Source organism: Panicum virgatum, chromosome 6K, assembly GCF_016808335.1.
Source record: "Panicum virgatum strain AP13 chromosome 6K, P.virgatum_v5, whole genome shotgun sequence".
Taxonomy (NCBI): Eukaryota; Viridiplantae; Streptophyta; class Magnoliopsida; order Poales; family Poaceae; genus Panicum; species Panicum virgatum.
Window position 1 is genome coordinate 25,580,219 of NC_053141.1, and position 20,215 is coordinate 25,600,433.

The 20,215-nt window shown below is 42.8% G+C and overlaps 2 protein-coding genes across 4 annotated transcripts; one reads left to right on the forward strand and one right to left on the reverse strand.

Moving 5' to 3' along the window:
• Positions 1-2,168: 2,168 nt before the first annotated feature.
• On the forward strand, positions 2,169-5,748 carry LOC120712102. Its single transcript, XM_039997820.1, has 3 exons — positions 2,169-2,601; positions 3,769-3,912; positions 5,366-5,748. Exons 1-3 carry the CDS (start codon positions 2,299-2,301, stop codon positions 5,561-5,563), a joined length of 645 nt encoding a protein of 214 aa, XP_039853754.1. The 5' UTR covers positions 2,169-2,298; the 3' UTR covers positions 5,564-5,748.
• Positions 5,749-6,432: 684 nt separating this feature from the next.
• On the reverse strand, positions 6,433-9,960 carry LOC120712103 (grpE protein homolog 2, mitochondrial-like). 3 transcript variants are annotated; one of them, XM_039997823.1, is made up of 6 exons: positions 9,712-9,959; positions 9,157-9,313; positions 8,849-9,039; positions 8,563-8,730; positions 8,178-8,306; positions 6,433-6,839 (listed from the first exon to the last, which is right to left on the reverse strand). In XM_039997823.1, the coding sequence occupies exons 1-6, from the start codon at positions 9,859-9,861 to the stop codon at positions 6,732-6,734; spliced, it is 903 nt and encodes a 300-aa protein (XP_039853757.1). In that variant the 5' UTR covers positions 9,862-9,959; the 3' UTR covers positions 6,433-6,731. The 3 variants fall into 3 exon arrangements, with proteins under 3 accessions (XP_039853757.1, XP_039853756.1, XP_039853755.1); XM_039997822.1 differs by having other exon boundaries at positions 9,112-9,313; positions 9,712-9,958; XM_039997821.1 differs by having other exon boundaries at positions 8,849-9,313; positions 9,712-9,960.
• Positions 9,961-20,215: the final 10,255 nt, after the last annotated feature.

Consider the following 20,215-nt stretch of genomic DNA (forward strand, 5'->3'; position numbering starts at 1 on the left):
TCGGTGAATGCTTTTTCCCAGTAACTAGCCGTTACTGCTCTAACGGCTACTTGATCAATTGCACTGACGCTCTTGAAAAGCACCGTCGGTTTAACCGGTGTATGTAAGCTCAGAAACCCCCAAAAACAGAGTCTCTGGACAACTGCACCGACGCTTGTCTTCAGACATCGTCGGTTCAACCGACGCCAAACCCTAGCCTCAGCTTCTGGGTCCATTGCAACGACATCATCATTTTTACCATCGTCGGTTCATCCGGTGCACTCTTCTGACTGAGTCTTCTGTGAGCTCATTGCACCGGTGTATGTAATTTGCCTCACGTCGGTTTAACCGGTGAGTGCAAATTACCTCTGTCTTGGTCCTTTTGACCTGATTTCTTCGGGGTTTTATATCTTTTCATCCCTTGGACCTATAAGCCTGATAATGATCATCTTAACACATATATTAGTCCAAGTGTTGTGTGTGTCATCAATCGCCAAAATATTATATTGAAATATGGCATGAGAGACCATTTTCGCTACAACGTTGTTAGCCCTAATGCAAGCAACTTATGTTTGAGAAAAATGGTAATATTAAACAATCAAGCAAGGGCACAACGACCCCTCTTGATAGTACAGCTATTTATCCAATTAATTCGGTCATATATCATCTTCTAATCACCTCATGACCCGCAAAATACAAAAACCCTATCATATACCTTTGCCTTGAGCTTCTCCTTTGAATCGTTATTTCCATATCTTTTCATGGCATCAACTCATGCACACATTCTCATGGACCAACCTTATATGCAAATTCTCTCAAAGAATTGTTAGTCCATAAATGTTGTCATTAATTACCAAAACACGAATTAGGGGCCTACATGCTTTCACGACCGCCGCTCTGAATCAAGCCGTGGTGGAGGGGAGCGAGTTTGAGGCCGCGAGGCTGGGGCCCATGTCGGGAAGAGGGCAGCTGCCGCTCTGCCGTGAGCGCCTCGGCCCTGCCACCGCCTCCGCCGCGGGCGCCTTGCCTCTGCCACGCCCCTCCACCCAGATCTGCCCGCGCTCGCCGGCGCCGTGCCCACGCCCGCTCCTCCCTCACACACTCGCGCCGCCGGCGCCTCGCCGCTGCGCGCGCGCCGCCCCGTGCCCACCTGCGCACATGCCTCGCTCTCCAAGGTGGGTAAGGTTGGGAGTTAGGGATAGGGTTGGTGGGGTTAGAAACAAAACAAAAGATTTGCACAGATTGGAGTTTAACGGTTCTGTATAGTGTTTTCACTGTTTGTGTTTGAAACCTAACGGAAGTGGCACCGAGGGGATTAAAGTAAAATTTTAGTGGCAATGAAGGGATGGCCTAAATTTTTATGGCTTTGAAGGAATTAGCTTAAATTTTGATGACATTCAGGGAATTAACTCATGAGGGAAGGGCCCGAGATAGCACACGAGAGGCTAGGAGCGGGCGGGACGTGGGGATGGCAAGGAGAGGTGGATGACGAGTCTATTGGAAAGCTTTTTCACCTTCTAATCTTTATTTTTTTTCCTAATCCGTTGGATTTTCTCTTTGACCCCGTTTGGCATAGCTTCTTGGGCAGCTTCATGAGCATCTTCACATGAAACTATGCCAAATAGCTTTTTTAAACTAACTTCAAGCTTTGAAGCCATCCATGAAGCTCCCCATGTGCTTCCACTGGTGGGTGAAGCCAAAAAAACGTGGCTACACCTAGCTTCACTAGAAAGAAGTTTTTTGCCAGACGTTTTTCAAAACAGATTTAGCTTCGCCAGAGAAGCTGCTTCACCCGCTATTTCAAAAGAAGCTGAAGCTATGCCAAATGGAGCTTTAAGATAGATGATGTGTGTGAACTTTTTTAAATAACAGATTTTTTTAGGATAGATGAAGTACATAATTAGTCTATAGAATGACATTTCACATATCTTTTAATACAAATCAATTTTCAGATTAATAACATTTTATGGATATGATAATGGATGGTCAAAGTATACTTCTAAATACTTTCCAAAATTATTCAATAGAAAATCAAAATTACTCCCAAGTCAGCCGTAAGTTCGAATTACCACCGCCCGCTCCGTGGTGGACCCGCGTACGGACCGCCTCCCGTCCATGTGGCTGCTTCCCGGTCCCACCTGTCAGAAAGACGACCACGACGGAATTGAAAACATCACGCCTCTTCCGTGTCAGATCTCGCCTCTTACCACGCCATTAATTTCGTGTACCAAACCCCGGCCTTACCCGCGGCCCCGCCCCCACCGCCTCGCCGGAAAATAAGGCCTCCGCCGCCGCCGTGAACCACGGGAATTCGCGGACATGGAGGGCGTGGGCGCGCGTCTAGGGCGCACTTCCGCGCGCTACGGCCCGGCGACGACTTTCACGGGCCCCGTCAGGAAGTGGCGCAAGGAGTGGGTCCCCGTCGCCGCCGCCGCCGCTGCCAGCGCCAACGGAGGAGCGGCGTCCTCCACGGGTAAGGGATCCGATGGGGGATCCCGTGGGAATGACCTTCTCCTGTTTAAGTGGACCCCGGTAAACGGGACCAACGGGGGAGGAGGAGGCGACGGGGAGCAGCAGGCGGCGGCAGAGGAGACGGCCACCAGACGCCGGCGGTATGTGCCGGTGAGGACTCTTGATAAGAATTGTTGGCTATCGTTTGTTGCTTTTAGTGGAGCTGTCGACTATCGTAGGCTTGAATTTGTAACATGATTGGATCTTTAGCTTCTTTTGGTCGGTCTGTTGGCATTAAGATTTTGAACGTTTGATCTTGTGCGGGTTGCCCTTTCGGATTGTTAGGTGATGTTTGAATCATGTGAAGTATGTGTTTCCGTTTGTAATTGGTCGGAAGTGATTTGAATTTCTGATCCCCAAATTGAGTGTAGGAGGCTTAAACAGCTTAATTGTTTATTCAGATTGGCAAATACTACAAGATGTTGCCGAGACTATGGGTAATTACAATGTCTGTGTATTAGAGGTAGCAAAAGAAATGCCGATAAACTTAGAATGACCCAGACAGCAAAATAAACCAAACAAAAACATAAAACTAAACCTTGAACTAAAGGGAGGATATAAAATAACAAAAGCAAAACAGGAAAGAAACTCCTCAGTACATACATGCCAAATTAAGAGGCGCAAACGACAAGATAGCCAACATTCGAGCAACGGACGGCGCTAGTCAATCCTGCTAAATCGTCCTTAGCTTTATGCAATGGTCATGATCCACAGCTGCACCTCTTCTGTGGACTCACGTGTCACTATTTCCATGCACGGGGTGATTGCTCTGTTTAGGTACAGCTAGATCGAACTAGAAACCCCCTGGTCTACAACAGTTAGGTTAGTTCACTGTGTATACAGATGATTATGAATTTTTGAAGTGTCATGAAATGTGAACATAGGTTGCATCTTGCTCAATTTAATAGATTACTGCTTTACATGGCTCTTAGTTAACTATCTATCTCTTATGTCTGTTGTATCTAAACTTGTTTAGAGTATAAAAAACATGTTTAGTTTTATTATTTTGTTATCATGTTCTGCAGATACTTTTGATCTTTCCACTCCTTATATAGTTACTTATACATGACTATGGTGTGTTGTTCAAATCTTTGGTTTTTCTTAGTGTTAGTAAAATAAAATAAACTAGATTGGAGCATCTTTTCATCAAAATCTCAAGACTATCTAGGTTCTTTAAGGTTCATTTGCTGAAATTTGAAGATAAATTCATCTGCGCTTTTTTACTGTTTGCTCATACGTCTTGTCAATTAATGTTTATCAAATCTCTTCATGTTTCAGGTTTCTGTAGTTGAAGAGGAAAGGCAAGAATCTGTGAAATCTGATGATGAGAATAAAGCTAATGATGGAGATCCGTCTTCAAATGAAACTGAGCCATCAAATGGAAAGACTGATATCAATGGTACACCTATGGATGAACCTCAGGTAACAAGATCTTTTATGCACTTTACTAATTTGTAATTTGTTTTACATCAGTCCCTCATTAGGGCTAATTCACAGTATCTAACTGTTCTTCTTCTTTGGGTATTGGATTACCGTGCTGACATCCCCATGCATTTTTTATATGATGTTTCCCATCTGGACTCCCAATTTTTTTGAAGTATCAATATTTACAGGCGCCAGTGCCACTTATGATGTTCTATTGAGTTCAATTCACTGAACTTGTCACTTTCCTTCCGCTACTCAGTCTGAAGGGTGCATGACCCAATTGGACTTTTCCCTGAAAGTATGAAATAAAAAGCTACAAATGCTCCATGAGGTTGTCAAATTTGCACTTCAAAAAATATCACTGCCAGCTAGCTGCCTCATGAACTATGATTTTCATTATCTCAGTGGATACATGTTAGGATGCTCGTGAGCTTCCTCTGCAACATGTGCTTCTTTATTTAATCCAAATGTCCTTGCTGAATTGCGAGTAACCGTTGATGTAGTTGTTGAGAAACTAGAAGTGAACTGCAGTGTAGCTTGGTGGTCATTTTGCTTGATTGGGAATACCTGGTCACTAAGCTTACTGAAGAAGTACCACCTCTGGTCCCTGCAGGTCCTAAATTCATAGTTTGAGCTACCCATTGATTACTTCTGCATAAATTACAACAGTGCTCTTCTGACTGCTTGATTGGTAGTTTGGTACATGATAAAATTTGAAGTCGGTGGACAGAGTTGGTGAAAACTAGTGCTGAAGCACATGAATGTACTTGAGCCGAGCCATATCACTGCAAAAGTGTTTGTCCAAAATTTTTGAACCCAAATATGGCCATTATTAATTAAGATACGACCTGTTTGCCAAGCGTGAGGATCAATTTGCTCATGAACACTGACTAATCCTGATTCAAATCCCAGATACATGGAAATTTCTTTTGTAAGGCAGCCATACAAATATTTTTGTTCATTGATCATCTGACACACGGAAGGATCAGTACCCCTGGGGGATTTCATATTTTTATGGTTTCACATTGGAATAATTTATAATGTCTTGGTCTTCCATGATCAGATGAAGTGGTAGCTAATTTCTCACTGTATGTGAAACAAGCAACATCCTTTCAAAGTGGGGGTTTTGCAAGGGATTTGTGATTTTAAATGCCTATGCAGTTCTATCAAAACCAAGCATGCTAAATGCATTCTTTTTTAAATTTATGTACATATCTCCATATCTCAATCAGTCAGCTATATCATTTATGAATATAGTCTTATTCAGAATTGCAAAATTATATGTTGTGTGTCATTTAGTCACTTCTAACTGTCGTATGAGTGCCATTTGCATGTTACTATGTTATCTTTACAATTTTTCAGAACATTTGAGGAGAATATGTCTATCAAGAACTTAATGAAACTAAGGTTCAAAAAAAAAAAACAACTTAATGAAACTGTCCTATTTCAGGCATTAGATGAGGATGCTCGAGATTCTGGTAAAAATGGTGGTGGAACAGACCTAAATTTGAATTTAGGTTTGAAAGACCCGGACGGTGATAATGAAGGTGACACAGCAGAGCAACATGAAGTGGCCAAGAACACACATACACAGAATAATAGATTCAAGAGGAAATCTGTAACCCCTGACCTTGAGATGAGAATGTAACCCAGCTGTTCCATTTCTTTCTTGATTACTTCACTATTTGCCTTGTGGCATGTGACTTAGGTACATTGTCACTATAGAGACAATTCCGCAAAATTGATTACAGGACCTACAATAGTGTGAAAGTGTTTGAACTCATTGCCAAACATATTCAATTTAACTTTCCAGAGATGTTCAGAATCGGAAAACTGTCCGTCACAACTTCTTTGTAAAACGTTCTTTACTGCAAGCATTGGGATCCAAGTGGAACCATTGATTTAAAAACTGGACTGATAAGAAACTTTCCAGTTACCTGATAACTTTCTGCAAATTCAAAACTATATAATCAGCTTATTTGACGAAAGCATACATAGTTAAACATATATGTAGTCTAGATAAGAATATTCAAGCAGTACTTGCATAGATGTTGAATGTTTAAAGAGCTGCTGGGTGCCCTCCCTCCTATTCACATCGCTTCTCACAGTACATTTCCGATTATTTAGCTTGAACTACTGATTCCATTGGCTTTGGTTAGTAAACAAGAAGGTAAGAGCGTATTTATATTGTATTTGAGATTGTATTCGAAGCCTTCTGGGCAAATATTTTGATCTGGCGCTACAAAAATCTGACATCCTTCAAAGCCAGAGCCTATAATGTGATCTGGTTCAAGCAACTGCCATCACTAACGCTTTGATAGTAAAGCCAATCCTGGTCACCCATTCAAACTCACCCAGTCCAAGCTGATTTCAATATAAAAACTAGCCAAATAGATCTAAAACTCATTCAAGATATATCACATCAACAAGGCAAACACGAAAATTGCTTTTTATTTATTGTATCTTCAGGATTGTCGTAAAGTCACAACAATTGAAATTGGCACAGTTCACACAAAATTGTAGGAATTCCAAGAGGAACTCTTCATACGAAGCATCCATAAGTCAGTATTCCTGTAAATGCAGGATCAACCAGTCTTTGGCAAACAATTTCAGTAATGTACATGGTCTACAATCATGTTTTTTTATTAGTGACCAGTATCAAAAAAGACAAATTTCTGGGCTAACTTCAACAAATAAGCTCACCACTACAAAAATGGCGATTTGTATTACAAATCTCCTTGTGAAAACATAACCTATGATATGATGTATGCTTATCCAACCAAAAAAGTCAGATGAGTGCAGGAGGCACCCCGGGTTTATTCTGACTTGCTAGATTTCTCCACTGATTCTTCTTCAACTGGACCGCCCTCAGTGACACCAACTTCAGCAGGACGGAGTACACGGTCATGCAACATGTAGCCAACCTTAAAAAAATTATAATTGTTAGAATGATTGCCAAACAAAAGCCATTTGTTAGGAGAGAGAAAAGCAGGTGCATCAAGAAAACAATACTTCAGTGTCCTTAATTATTGTCAGAAGCCCTGTCCTCCAAATGTCTCGTTAACAGTTTAGGCTCCCATCTTCTCCTTTAGCGTAAAATTGAAACATATAAACCTATACTGCACTACAATGGCCCTACCAAGGATGACTGGCCTGGCACCCTTGGGGCTTCCAGCCATGGATCCACCTATTCCTAAAGAGTCTTGCTATGCAGATGGCTCATGCACCGAACCTGTCTACAATGACCTCAAATCCACAAACCATCAAAGTCGCATGACCTTTACATGAGACCAACAATCACAGATTTGCAGCAGCTATGCCCCGATCAGATGCGCAGGTCGGTCATATAGAAACCAACAACAGCTTTGCAAACTGAATTATTAAATCTTACTAGCAATGCTTCTACCTTCTACTGTCTGTATGTCGCCATTACCATCTGTACCTACTTTATTTTTGAAGACAAAAATAATGTGAAGCTGTCTCAATATTTCTCCAATTCATCTTATGTATATGAATGCACGAGACTATCCTATTATCCTACTTCTTCAATAGAAATGAGCTATATACTTGAATACAACTATTTGCAGAGTAATCTGATAATTGCTGAAACACTATGAAAACCCATAGGTTTATTTCAAACCTAAATTCAGGTTTTATGTTATTTGATAGAAAATAGAAATAACCGTTTCTATTCTATTCTATTTTTACTAACATAAACCCAATTCACCTTATATTTAATACAACAACTATACCCATGAAATATTTGTCATGCTAGCTTTAACCAAACACAGATCACAAATATAAAGCTCTATCAGAGCCCACAGGTTCTGAAGCGATGGCTGTATTTTGACCATTTACAGCTTTTTTTGAAAAAAAAACTGTTTTCTAAATTCTATACTAGAAAAACACAATTCTATCCGACCTAGTAGGAAAAGTTACTATTTTGCATTCCTTAGGGAAAGTGGCATTTTCAAGGGTCATTTTTGAAAAACATTTGTCCCAACCATGTGCAAAAGTCAAGAAAATTGCTTCTCCCTCGGCTCCAAAATCTGCTCCATTTTTTGAAAACTTGATAGCCAGCATTATTTGTCAGGAAATTGTGTTAAGCATACACTAAAATTGTATTATGCAAGAAGGAAACACTTCAACAACAACAGATATAAGATCCTAGCAAAACATAAATTTATCAAAAGTTCAAGGTTAACAGCAGAGTCTCAACAAGCTATGATTGCCAGGTAAGTAAACAAATAAGAAATGAATACCTTCACAACAGCAGCAACAGTCCCTGACGGTTTTGAAGGATCAGGAATTTGGAAAAGTGCATAGTGCCTATTTGGATCAAATTTCTCATTCAGAGGATCAAACTTTTCAACTCCAAATTTCTTGAAGACCTGCAAGATTTCTTATAAGTTTCAAATCTATGAGGCTGTAAAATTGCATGTATGAATGCATGGGATAGCGAGTCTAAGTCCCAATGAGAGTAATTCATACAAGAAAGTATGTGATCTACATCCATGTGAAATTGCAAGAAATATTTGCCAAAAGGCGTACCAACATTGGAAGCAAAAGAGAACATTAATATTCAAAGCAAAAGAGAGCCTTCAAAACTAGTATGGCTGATGCAGGGAAAATTAGAGGGAAAAATACCTCTCCAAGTTGCTTCTCAGTCATCTCAACTCCCTCTAGCAAGGTTTTTAGTAGTGGTACAGCTTCATCAGAATTGTTGGACGTATCTATCTTTGAGAAACTTTCCTTGACAACAGATGATGCTCGAGATAAATTGTCTGCAACATCTAACAAACTCTTGGAGAAGTTCTGTATATAAGAACCATCAAGTCAGAGCAAACTTCCAGGATAATGCGAAGTATACACCCATGTATAGCAATTAGCAAAAACATACAAATTAAGCAAGTAGATATTATGAAGCACAAACCTGTATGGCATACTTCTTGGTGTTCTCTGATTCCCGCTTTGTTCTGGCAAGGACATTCTCCATCTCGGCGTAGCTGCGCAGCACCTTATCCTTCATGTCTTTAACCTCCTGGTCTTTCAATTTCAAAGACTCGTCTTTCTCAAGAAGTAGCTTCACGAGGTCCTCCTTCGATAGGTCTAGGTCTTCTGAATCTGAATCAGAAAATGCAGTTCGTTTAGTAGCTCTCCTCCGCCTATTAGGCTGTGATACAGAATCCTGTGAACCTGCTTCCTGGGTCTTGTCAGTTCCAGGCACATTATTGGCTTCACCTGAAGCTTCAGTACTCACTCCAGCGCTTTTATTAACTCCATCATCTGTGTGTTTGTTTGCCTCCTTATCATCTTGCTGAGGGGCCGAAGTTGAAAACCCAAACCGTTGAAATGCCGATGTTTTGTATCGTGCTGATTGATTCAACAAAGGAATGACCTGCTCGTATAAACAACAAAGTAAGGTTAACAATAGAAAACAAGAAAAAAATAACGAAGCTTGGTATTCGTATGCTGAATATCCAGGCGGCCCAGAGGTGGTCTCCATGTCTAAGATATAATTGAAAATATTTCTTTATGCGTATAAACCCTAGAAAGCATCCCCAATCTCTTCCACGCAGTACTGAGCCTAAAGCCCACATCAAAATCATTGATGATTGATCAAAGTGAATTGATCTAAACCCTCCTCTCAGAAAGACAAAGAAAAAGAAAAGAATTCACTGCCTATTAATAAACCCTTAAGACCCACTATGTGCAAATCTGTCTACATCCAGCACCTGCAAGACAAAATTTCGACAACCGACTCGCTCTGCCTCACACGGAGGCTAGAGACCCCACCTTGATCGAAGCGCAGGGATCCGCCGCCGCCAGCGCGGACGCCCCCAGGAGCGACGCCGCATCCGGCCGCCGCCTCACCGCCCCCGCCACAGCGACCGAGGCGACGCCCTGCCGGGAGATTCGCGCGAGGAGACGCGCGGCCGCCGCCATCTTATTCGGCCGGGAATCGAGATGGAGAGAGAGCAGAGAGGAACACCTAGTTTTGCGGCGAGAAGAACTCGGTGGAGGAGAGAGCGGCGGACGAAGGGTCTCGAAGGGTTTTGGGGGCAAGACAGGATATTTGTGCGAAAGACCGTTATGCCATCGGCGTCTGGGTCTACGCCGTTGCGAGTTGGAGGGTGCTCGGGTCTTTTTCGTGGCTCGGTGGTTTTTATGGACGTGTCGTGCAAGATCAGAAAGTTTTTTCTTTTTATAAAAGCCCTTAGGCAAGCTTTATTTAAAGTTGGATGATAAAACTCGAGGGATCAAGTTTAGTAATTATAGCTTGCTTGGCTAGCTCATGCGCCACGTAAAATCTGTACCCGAAAAAATCGAGTACGAACCCAAAAAATCTAAGCCCAAAAAACCCGAACTCTAATTCGGGTTCCAACCCACTGTACCCGAAATTATTATGGGTAATTTGGGTACCGAACTACGGTACCCGAACTACCCAACCCAAATATGTTTATTCATTGCAGTCCAGTCTACCAAACCCCTTAACCCTAACCCTAAGCATCTGCCTAGCCCAACACCCCCACACCACGCACCTGAGTACCCCCTAGCCACCAGCCGGCTAGCTGAAGCAGTCGGCGCCGCCGCTGCCCCCGACGTGCCGACGCCCCCACCTCCTGCCATAGGGCGCCCTTACCGAGCCACCGCCGCCGCTCTTGCTACAGGTTGCACCGCTCCCACTTGAAATCGGGTAGTTCGGGGTTACCCGAACCCGAATCCGAATTTTTGGTACTCGAAATGTCGGGTTTTTATTATTTCGGGTATCATTTCTCAAAAATCAAAATTTCAAAAACCCAAAAAACTCGACCTAAAATTTTCGGGCTACCCGAATGCTCAGCCATACCTACATAAATGCTCAATGGACACCTTCTGGAAACCACTCCAAACTGCAGTGCATTCATCATATATTGCAGCAGCTGGATTTGCAGTGAAACCTTCACTCTTCATAATTTCAAAGACATACAATTAGTTTGGACAATCAATTGATCACCTCCAATATATTGAGCGAGCATCAGTCCCTCCTTAAGTGCAAATGCTTCCGCCATTGGCGCATCCACTAGGTAGGGGATAAAAGAATTTGACGCAACGATTGTACCTCAGAACTATCTCTGGTAATGGCACATGTACTGCCACAACCCATATCCTCATTGTAGGAAGCATCTAAGCATCAGGTAACCATCTGGAGGTTTTCTCCATCCTTGTCTTATTTTTACATCTTTCTTAACTGCTATCTTGTAATTCTTGGTTAAAGAAATAATAGATAAACCTGATTTTGATGGTGGTTGTACATATTATCCATGAGTTAATTGCCGTCTTTCCCACCACAAGTACCAGCCTCCAGTTAAGATGAGCTCGACGAGGCCTACTTCCAGACCTTGTATCTGTTCTCCTCTATGGATTAATTCTTCCAAAACAATGGATCCTGATTGATTGATCTCCAATAGTTGTCCGATTTTCTCCCAAACTCCTATCGACCTCCATGCTGCTCTAGCTTGGTCTCATGTGAAGATCAAATGTTTGATATCTTCTGCTCCATTATTACACACCAGGCATCCTCCCTCAGGAGTAACATGTCTATTTGCCAATATTGATTTGCATGGCAACAAGCCACAGAGAGCTCTCCAACCAAAAATTTTTATTTTCCCGGCACTTGGAGTTTCCATAGGTTCCTCCAAACCTGATGATTACTAGTCCCACCGCCCTGAAATGCATCAAGTCTAGCTCCAAGTTTCTTCTTCCACTGGCCATTGTAAGCTGATTTTACTGAGAACATCCCGTTTCTATTATAATGCCAGGCGGCATCTTCTCTCCCTGTGATGATTGGAATCTGCAATATAAGATTAGCATCAATTGGCTCAAAAATATATTGCACTAGGTCCACATCCCATGAAGCATCGACAAGATTGATTAGCTCATCCATTGTACTTACTAAATTGTTTCCTCACCGTGTCTGAACTTTCATATTATGGCTTCCTGGGATCCAATTATCATCCCAGATCTTAATCCGTGTGCCATCACCAACCCTCCAAATATAACCAAGTTTGAAGCAGTTAATTCCCACTAAAATACTTTGCATATATAAGAACTTCCACTTTTCATCCTCGCGTTTAGCAGCTTCCCATCAAGATAGTATCGTGCTCTAAGGACCCTGGCACATAATGATTCGGGGTCTCTTAAGAGTCTCAACACTTGCTTAGCTAGCATTGCCAAGTTGAAATGTTGTCAATCTCTGAATCTCATGCCTCCTGATCCTTTGGGCATACATAGTTTCCTCCATTCTAACCATTGAATCCTCTTATGATCATTGTCATCACCCCACCAGTAATTCGATATAGCATCCGTTATTCCTTTTCATATATTATTAGGAACTTTGAACACCATCATCACATACACCGGAATAGGTTGAGCAATGGATTTAATGAGGATCTCCTTTCCTCCCAGGCTCAACAGTTTTTCCTTCCAACCATTGATTCTAGAATTCACCCGATCGATAAGGTGACAGAAACAGTTACTGCGATCTACCCCCACCATCATTGGTAAGCCCAAGTATTTATCATTAAGCGATTCAGTCATAGTATTCAAAACTTCACACATATCTGCCTTAACACTGCTGGCGTTTTCTATGCTCAATAGAATATGGATTCTGCAAGCGCACAAAATCACCGCTGTAGCACTTCACCTTGGAGTATTTCAGGGTATCATGATTTTTCTCAGGGAAGTACTATGGTAAAGAGTATCGAAGAGGAGTGACAAACTTTACTAGAGATATCAAACTACTAACTTTGTGGGGGTAAGCCTGATAGTTAAGATAAGATAATGGTCAAGCGATGACCGTCTGATACAGGAGACTCTAATCCTTAAAGAGGTAAGCAGCTAGGAGGACAACGAGCGAGAAAGACTCCTAAAACACTTCTAGACTATCGAGCTAGCCTCTTTAGACTAAACCTTGATTCTAACTAGTTATCGGGAACCTAGAGCTTACTTCAGCGGCCTCAGGAAAGGACTAAGACTGGGGTGAGAAGAGAGTCCAACGGCAGTCGTCAACTACTGCTATAAAAGCACCCGAACGTGGTGGAGTACAAAGGACGGACAGGGCTGTCACCACCTACCGCCTACTACAACGATATCGTGGGGTGGAACACACTTTCTAGCTAACACTGAGCTCAGACACCACGTCCGTACTTGGTGTTAGGATTTCTCTTGCCGCGAACAAGAGAAATCGCCCTCAATCTAGGGAACTGACTTGAGCTCCCTAGTCCGGGCGAGAAAACTCGTAAGGTAAGATCTCGATAAACAAGAAATATACAAAGCATAAGCTAGAGGAATTACTTCCGCATACAAGCAAGATAACTTGGAAAGATAAATAAATGCGGAAAGTAAAGTTGACTCGAAAAGATAAAGAAGATAACTTATACTGATAAATGTCAAAGGAAAAGATACAAGAGCTTATACCGACTTCCGATGATGACTCCGGAATCCCGAGACAAGCTCGACTCGACTCTAACTCCGAGACTACCAAACCTACTCTAGAAAGTAAAAGTGAGAAGAGAAAACTGCTTTGGTGTGTGTTGAGAGTGAGGCTGTTGCTCACTATTTATAGTGCTCCAAGGTCAGTACGAGGTGAGCACGTGTGTTGTAAGCAACTAGGGCGGTTGATGTAACTGCCACGCGAAGTTGAGCATGAGGCGCTGCAAAGTGGGGCTGGCCAGCCTCCCCTAGTCTGGCCGGCCTGGGGATCCCACCATCTGGCCACCGACTTTTTGTGGACGGCTTGGATTGGCTCCTGGAGGTCGGTGGAAAAGGATTGGGTCCAAAGCACGTGATTGATAGGCTTGCCAGCCTCTCCTAGGCTGGCCGGCCTGGGGTTGGCTCATCTCGGCTATTCGTTTCACCAACGCATCAATCAATGGTTGCGCATTCTTTCTCAAGTCGGTTTGGGTCTTGAAACTGAGTTTGGACACTGAATGTGGACCCAACCTTCCATTGCTCAAGCCTTTCAGTCTTTTTGATCAAACCAACTTGCAATCCATGGTTTAGAGGCTTTGTAAACATGTCACTTAGCTCCTGTACCGAAGACGTGGCATGGTATGTTGAGGTGCCAGGCTGATCTGCCTGAGCTTTCACCCATTTTTGCTCATTTTTGGTATATTAGTTCCTGCAACCACAACTCATCCAAAACTTGTTGCACTTGTTACAAATAAGCAAAATATGTATGGAACATAGTAAAAAGCTCATGTTAATCCTGAGAAGTTGACAGTTAAAATGGGAAATAATGGTCGTCAACAGACACTCACTTCTGTATTGTTGGTGAACAATATGCTCGACTTTGCTTCACTAACTTTCTGGCCCGAGTAAGTACAATATCTATTCAAAATATCAATCAAACACTCTGCATTGTTCTTATCAGCATGCATTAGAATTAATGAATCATCGGCAAATAACATGTGTGAAATAATAGGAGCTTCCCTGCACACCTTGACTCCCTCCAAATCCCCTCTTTCTTCAACACCCTTCAACATGCATGATAGACCTTCTGCAACTAGGAGAAAAAGGTATGGTGACAGTGGGTCGCCCTGCCTCAAGCCCCTTGTCGGTGTGATAGTGTTCGTTTCAACAGAATTAAATTAGACTCTATACTTAACCGATTTAACACAAGCCATAATAAGTTTCACCCATCTTTGATCAAAGCCAAGCTTTAGCATAATTCTCTCAAGGAAAACCCATTGAACTCTATCGTAGGCTTTGTGCATATCCAGTTTTACAGCACACAAACCCCTTTTCTCCTTCTTTTTCATTGTATGTATACATTCATAAGCCAATAAAATATTATCTATAATCAACCTCCCCGGAACAAATGCACTTTGATGGTAACTTATAACATCTGGTAAAATGACTTTTAACCTACTCGAAAGGATTTTTGAGATTACCTTGTAGACTACATTGCATAAAGAGATTGGTCTGAACTGGGCCACTTTATCAGGATTCTCCACCTTCGAAATCATAACGATGGTAGTGTCATTCCACCCATCAGGCATCAAGCACTTCATCAGTCAGCTCTTCTTGCAACATGTTCCAAAAATGCTTAAAGAAATTTGCATGTAATCCGTCAGGGCTTGGGGCTTTAAGATCCCCAATGCTAAAAAGAGCTTTGTTGATCGACCTCCTCCCTGGAAAAAGGGGCTAAGAGAAGATGATTCATATCAGCAGTGACCATGCGATTTACATCCCTCAGTACATTTTGGTCGACCTCATGCACCTCAGATGTGATAAGGTTAGCAAAATACTCCTTCACCATCACATTCATCACCCTGACCTCCTCATGTCTTACCCCAAGTTCATCTACTAGCCCCTTAACCATATTTCTTCTCTTCTGGGTTGACGCATATTGTTGGAAAAAACTGGTATTTCGTTCCCCATGCTTTAACCAATTTGCTCTAGCTCTTTGCACCTAGAAAATTTCTTCCTGCTCCGATAATAGCTCTAGCCACATGAGAATCTCCTTTTGTGCCGCTAGCGATTGATCCGTTAGCAGTCCATGCCTCAACTTTCAAGCTATCTCTTCAATTTCTTCATACGATGAGCAGGTTTCTTCAAAACCTTCCGATCCCAAACATGAAGATCTTTGTGCATTGCGTTCACTTTCTTCATCAAATTTGGTTTGTTTCCCTGCGCCACAGAACGAGCCCAAGCCGCCTGTATTATTTCCTCCACATTTTCCTCCTTCAACCATATAGCTTCAAATCTCTGGGGTCCCTCTATATGGAGGGAATGTCCCCTAGAACTGTTTGTATCACAATGAGGGGGCGATGATCAGATTTGGCCATCTCCCCATCTGTAAGTTGTGCATCTAGGAATAAGATCTTCCATTGTGTATTAGCAACTCCTTTGATCCAAGCGTTCCCTGATCCTTCCTTTTTGCGATGTAAACACATTACCCAGATGTTGGTATTTCTTAACTCTTACAGAGAAGTCTGCAAGCGCACAGAAATACCGTTGTAGCATTTCACCCAGGAGTATTCAGGGTATCGTATTTTCTATGAGAAATGGAGGTGTAACGGTCTTTGAGTTTGGTCACCCAAGAGAACCAGAGGTAGGATAGCCTAGGCAGCATGGTTTATCTAAGGAAAAGGATCAAGGTTGGCTACACTCTGCTGCTATTCGTTTACTTCAGGCACCGGTCTGACCTTGGTCTGCCAAGGAATCTCCGGTATCGCTCTATGTCGAACCCAGGCGGGAGGGGGGACTACACTAATCATGTAGACTGTCTCCGTAGCGGACGGACAGGACTGTCACCACCTACCGTCTACCCCACAATGCCAGCTGAGCTCGAGACAAACAAAGGTAATCTAGGGCCTAGACACCACATAATCCTTCGATTACTACTCTAGCGGCGATCAGAGTTTACCCGTCTTCATCAGGGGCCCTCTACTAGAGTATCCGTCTCAAGAACGGAGGATGAACCCGCAAATGAATAACAACAGGGAATAACTTTACCAAGAACATAACCAAAAGATAAACTCAAGTACTTACTCAAATGATTCGTACCTGTCGAGGTACAAGCAGAAGAAGGATGCCGACAAGCCCGGCACTCCTCCACACTTCTCCTCACACACTCCCTATCCTAATTTACATCTTTTCCCCACAAAGTGTATCTTCAATTGTGTTGTTGTGTTGAATGGGGGGCTCTCCTCCTTCTTATATAGCCCCTCCAAGGGTGGATCCATGGTTAGACTTGCGAGGTGGTACTATGCACATCCGGGATGGATGTAGGAGAGCCGTGGGAGACTGCTAGAGAAAGCTGGGCCTGATTAGGCCCAACAAGGGGTCGGCTGGCCCCCTTCTGAGGTCTTTCGGGCTCATCTTTGGTCGATGTATTCCTTGTGGGCTCCTTGTGGGGATTGCGAGGTGCATTTCTGTAGATATGTTGGTTTAGCATGTCATTTGGGCCCTAGGATCCATGTGTGCGCCGCTGAGTTTGTCGGAAGTGTCTTTTCTCTTGGGGTTGGGCTAATTTGCGTCAGGATGTGGGCCCTCTAATTCTTGTGTTCACGTAGAATGCTCTGATGTGTACCTTTTCCTTTGTTTGAGCACAGTTTTCAGCCGTATGCAGACATGGCTTCCTGTAAACAGAGATTCACCAAAACTTGTGGAAATGATTAGTAGAAAGTCCTAATTCTAGTTTGGTGTTTGTTTTTGCACAAATCTTTGCAAGAGTTGACGGTCAATTTTAGCACGTAAGGACCGTCAACACTAGAAAACCAATATCAGCTAGCTCACAATCCATAAGTGTCTTGGAATGCTTGCAGCCATGCTTGTGATCTGGCTTGACCTCCCTCCTTCTCATGGTGGAATAGAATCCCATTGAAGTCTCCTAAAGCCAACCACGGGAGGGAAAGATTGCCATGCAATGACCTCAAATTCTCCCACATCAAGTGTTTATGATCCCATCTAGGCTCTCCATAAATACCAGATAACCTCCACTCTTCATTGCCCTTGACCACCACGTCAATGAAATACTAGGAGACACCTTGGCACTGAATCAGTCTCCTTCCTCCACAACATGAGCAAACCTCCACTTCAGCCATCACTCTCATTAATGATGAAATGATCACATCCCAAGTGTCGCTTCAATTTTTCTGCCTTCGCTTTTCCCAGATGTGTTTCAGACAGAAAAAACATGTCTCGTCTCTCCAGCTTCTAGATATCCAAAAGTGCATGAACTACTCGGGCACTAGCTAGGCCCTAGAAGTTCCAAGCCAGGATTTTCATTGCGCCCGGCCACTCTCCTTGACGGTGAGCGCCGATCTAACATTTGTTGTCGCAACATCATCATCCTCCATGACTCAGTTCCTTCTTGGCCTCTTCTTCTCCTATTCTTTTAGGGGTCTGATCGACGCCTCCTTCTGACCAGAATGCTCCAGAAGATTGACTCGCATCGCCACTCTTCCAGCACCATCTCCATCTGACCCCTCCCTTTTATTAGACCGAGTATCATCCAAGTCTTCATCTCCCCCCCCAAGAGAAGTTTCCATGTCTTCTATGTCATCCTCAACTCCATCTCCTCTTCCTCCTCCTCGTCCTCGCCCTCTACCTTGGCCTCTACCCCTTCCACCACATGATTCATCCCTTCCCAATGCCATCGGCATGAGCTGTACGTGCAGCCAATCCCCGCCACTCGCAACTTCCCCTGCTATGAATTCCATCACCACATTCAGTAACCTCATGTCCCATACATCCATAGAAGAAACAAAAGGCCGGGAGCTTCTTGTATTGCGCTAGAAATTTCATCCGTTCTTTAAGCGTGATTGGCAACACTCTGAACAGGGGCTTCTTGAGGTCGAGCCATACCCTAACACACAAATATGGTATAGGATTGATCTTGCCCTCATTCACCACTACTATAATAGGATCTCCCACCTTCTTTACAACCTTATCTGCTAACTCCCTCTTTTTCATCAGGCCCTCCAAGAGCCCTTGAGTCCTTGCCCATACTGGGATCTTGTACAACTTGTATGAATGGACATTAGAGAAACCATCAAATTCCTCCATCATGATCACATCTTCTCGAAACAACCATGTGCTTCCATCAATCACCCTTGACCAATCCCTGAGAAAATGGAGTTGCACCATGAACAGATTTGGGCCCAGAACCTTGAAGGTCACCTCCTTTGCTGTTGCCCACGCATTCTAAAGGGCACTGAACAACGCAGCATGGCTGAATGCTTTATCGTATGAACCCTAAAAAGGGCTAGTCATCGAACTTCTTTCACAAGCTCTTCAATTTCACCAGAGAGATCAAGATCCTCCTCCTCCTTGCCTAGTAGATTCAATCCCTTCAGAGGATTCCTCCAAACTAGGCATCTTCCCTTCTTCCCCCCATCATCATCACCTTCTCCTTTGCCTCCTTAACTCGTTCCGCCATGTAGACAACACCAGAGGCACCTAGCCTACTTGAGCAGGAGAGGTGTATCCACGTTTGTATTCTTTGAGTGGCAAGATCACGGTGATCTCGACACTTTTTTTGATGAACTCTAGCATCGCCGCCAGAGGAGAACGAAACCCTAGGTTAAGGGACTTCTCTCTCTTATCCGCAAAATTCAAGAATTTTCGTTATGATCTCAAACACTGGAGTAAGAAACTCTCGAATTTATCAATGTTGATTGAAAATTGAAACAAGGTCATTTTTTACATGGACTGTTTAGAGGATTGTAGAACTTTAGCAGACCCTGAATGGAATTTTTGGATAGTGATTAAGAAGCATCCTATCACCCTTCTCAAGTACAAGAAAATTTATTAGCAGAAAAGATATACAGTTAACAGAGTCAAATTTGGAGATGAGTCTACCAAATTTTTCCATGCCATGGCTACTGTCAGTCACAAAAAGAATGCTATTTCATCCCTTAAAGAAGAACATGATAATTTTATTACTGATCATGAAGGAAAAGCTGCTTTGTTGTACACAACTTTCAATAATAGAATGGGGGATTCAAATCAACCTCAAATGCAGTTCGATCTAGATGCCTTGATCTGCCCGAATGTTGATCTAAGCTCTCTGATACAACCTTTCACAAGAAAAGAAATTGATCTCTTCATTAAAAGAATTCCATTTGACAAAGCTCCTAGACCAGATGGCTTTAATGGAATGTTTGTTAAGAAATGTTGGCAGTTTATTAAAGATGATTTCTATAGTCTGTGTGATTTCTTTTACAAGTTGGATGTGCATTTTGGAGTATCAACAACTCCTTCATCACCTTGGTCCCTAAAGTTAATACCCCAGATCTATGAATGACTATAGACCAATCTCCCTCCTTAATATGGACATCAAGCTTGTCACTAAACTGTTGGCTGATAGAGTACCGCTGGAAATCCTGCAATTGCTCCATGCAAATCAATATGATTTCATTTGCTCACGTACTATCCAAGACTGGCTAGCATGGAATTTTGAATACATTCACCAATGCCATCAAACAAAGAAGGAGATCATTATTTTGAAATTAGATTTTGCTAAGTGTTTTGATACAGTTGAACATGAGGTAATCTTGCTGATGCTTAAGCATCTTGGTTTCCCAAACTTATGGTAGCATTGGGTCAAACTGATCCTAGACTCAGGCTCATCTTCCATCATCCTTAATAGGGTCCCAAGCAGGCAGTTTAAGTGCAAAAGGGGAGTAAGACAAGGTGATCCCCTTTCACCATTGCTTTTTGTCCTAGCAGTTGAATTATTGCAATATGTAGTCAATGTTGCTCTAAGTCAAGGTTAACTAAGACTGCCCATTAGTCAACCATCCAATGA

Excerpts from the sequence above, each read along its gene's own strand:
- LOC120712102 (XM_039997820.1), top strand. The coding sequence starts at position 2,299 with ATGGAGGGCGTGGGCGCGCGTCTAGGGCGCACTTCCGCGCGCTACGGC. Across the intron at positions 2,602-3,768 it reads GACGCCGGCGGTATGTGCCG|GTTTCTGTAGTTGAAGAGGA; the intron begins GTGAGGACTCTT and ends TTCATGTTTCAG. Across the intron at positions 3,913-5,365 it reads CACCTATGGATGAACCTCAG|GCATTAGATGAGGATGCTCG; the intron begins GTAACAAGATCT and ends GTCCTATTTCAG.
- LOC120712103 (XM_039997821.1), bottom strand. The coding sequence starts at position 9,861 with ATGGCGGCGGCCGCGCGTCTCCTCGCGCGAATCTCCCGGCAGGGCGTC. Across the intron at positions 8,731-8,848 it reads CCAAGAAGTATGCCATACAG|AACTTCTCCAAGAGTTTGTT; the intron begins GTTTGTGCTTCA and ends TCTTATATACAG. Across the intron at positions 8,307-8,562 it reads CTGAGAAGCAACTTGGAGAG|GTCTTCAAGAAATTTGGAGT; the intron begins GTATTTTTCCCT and ends GAAATCTTGCAG.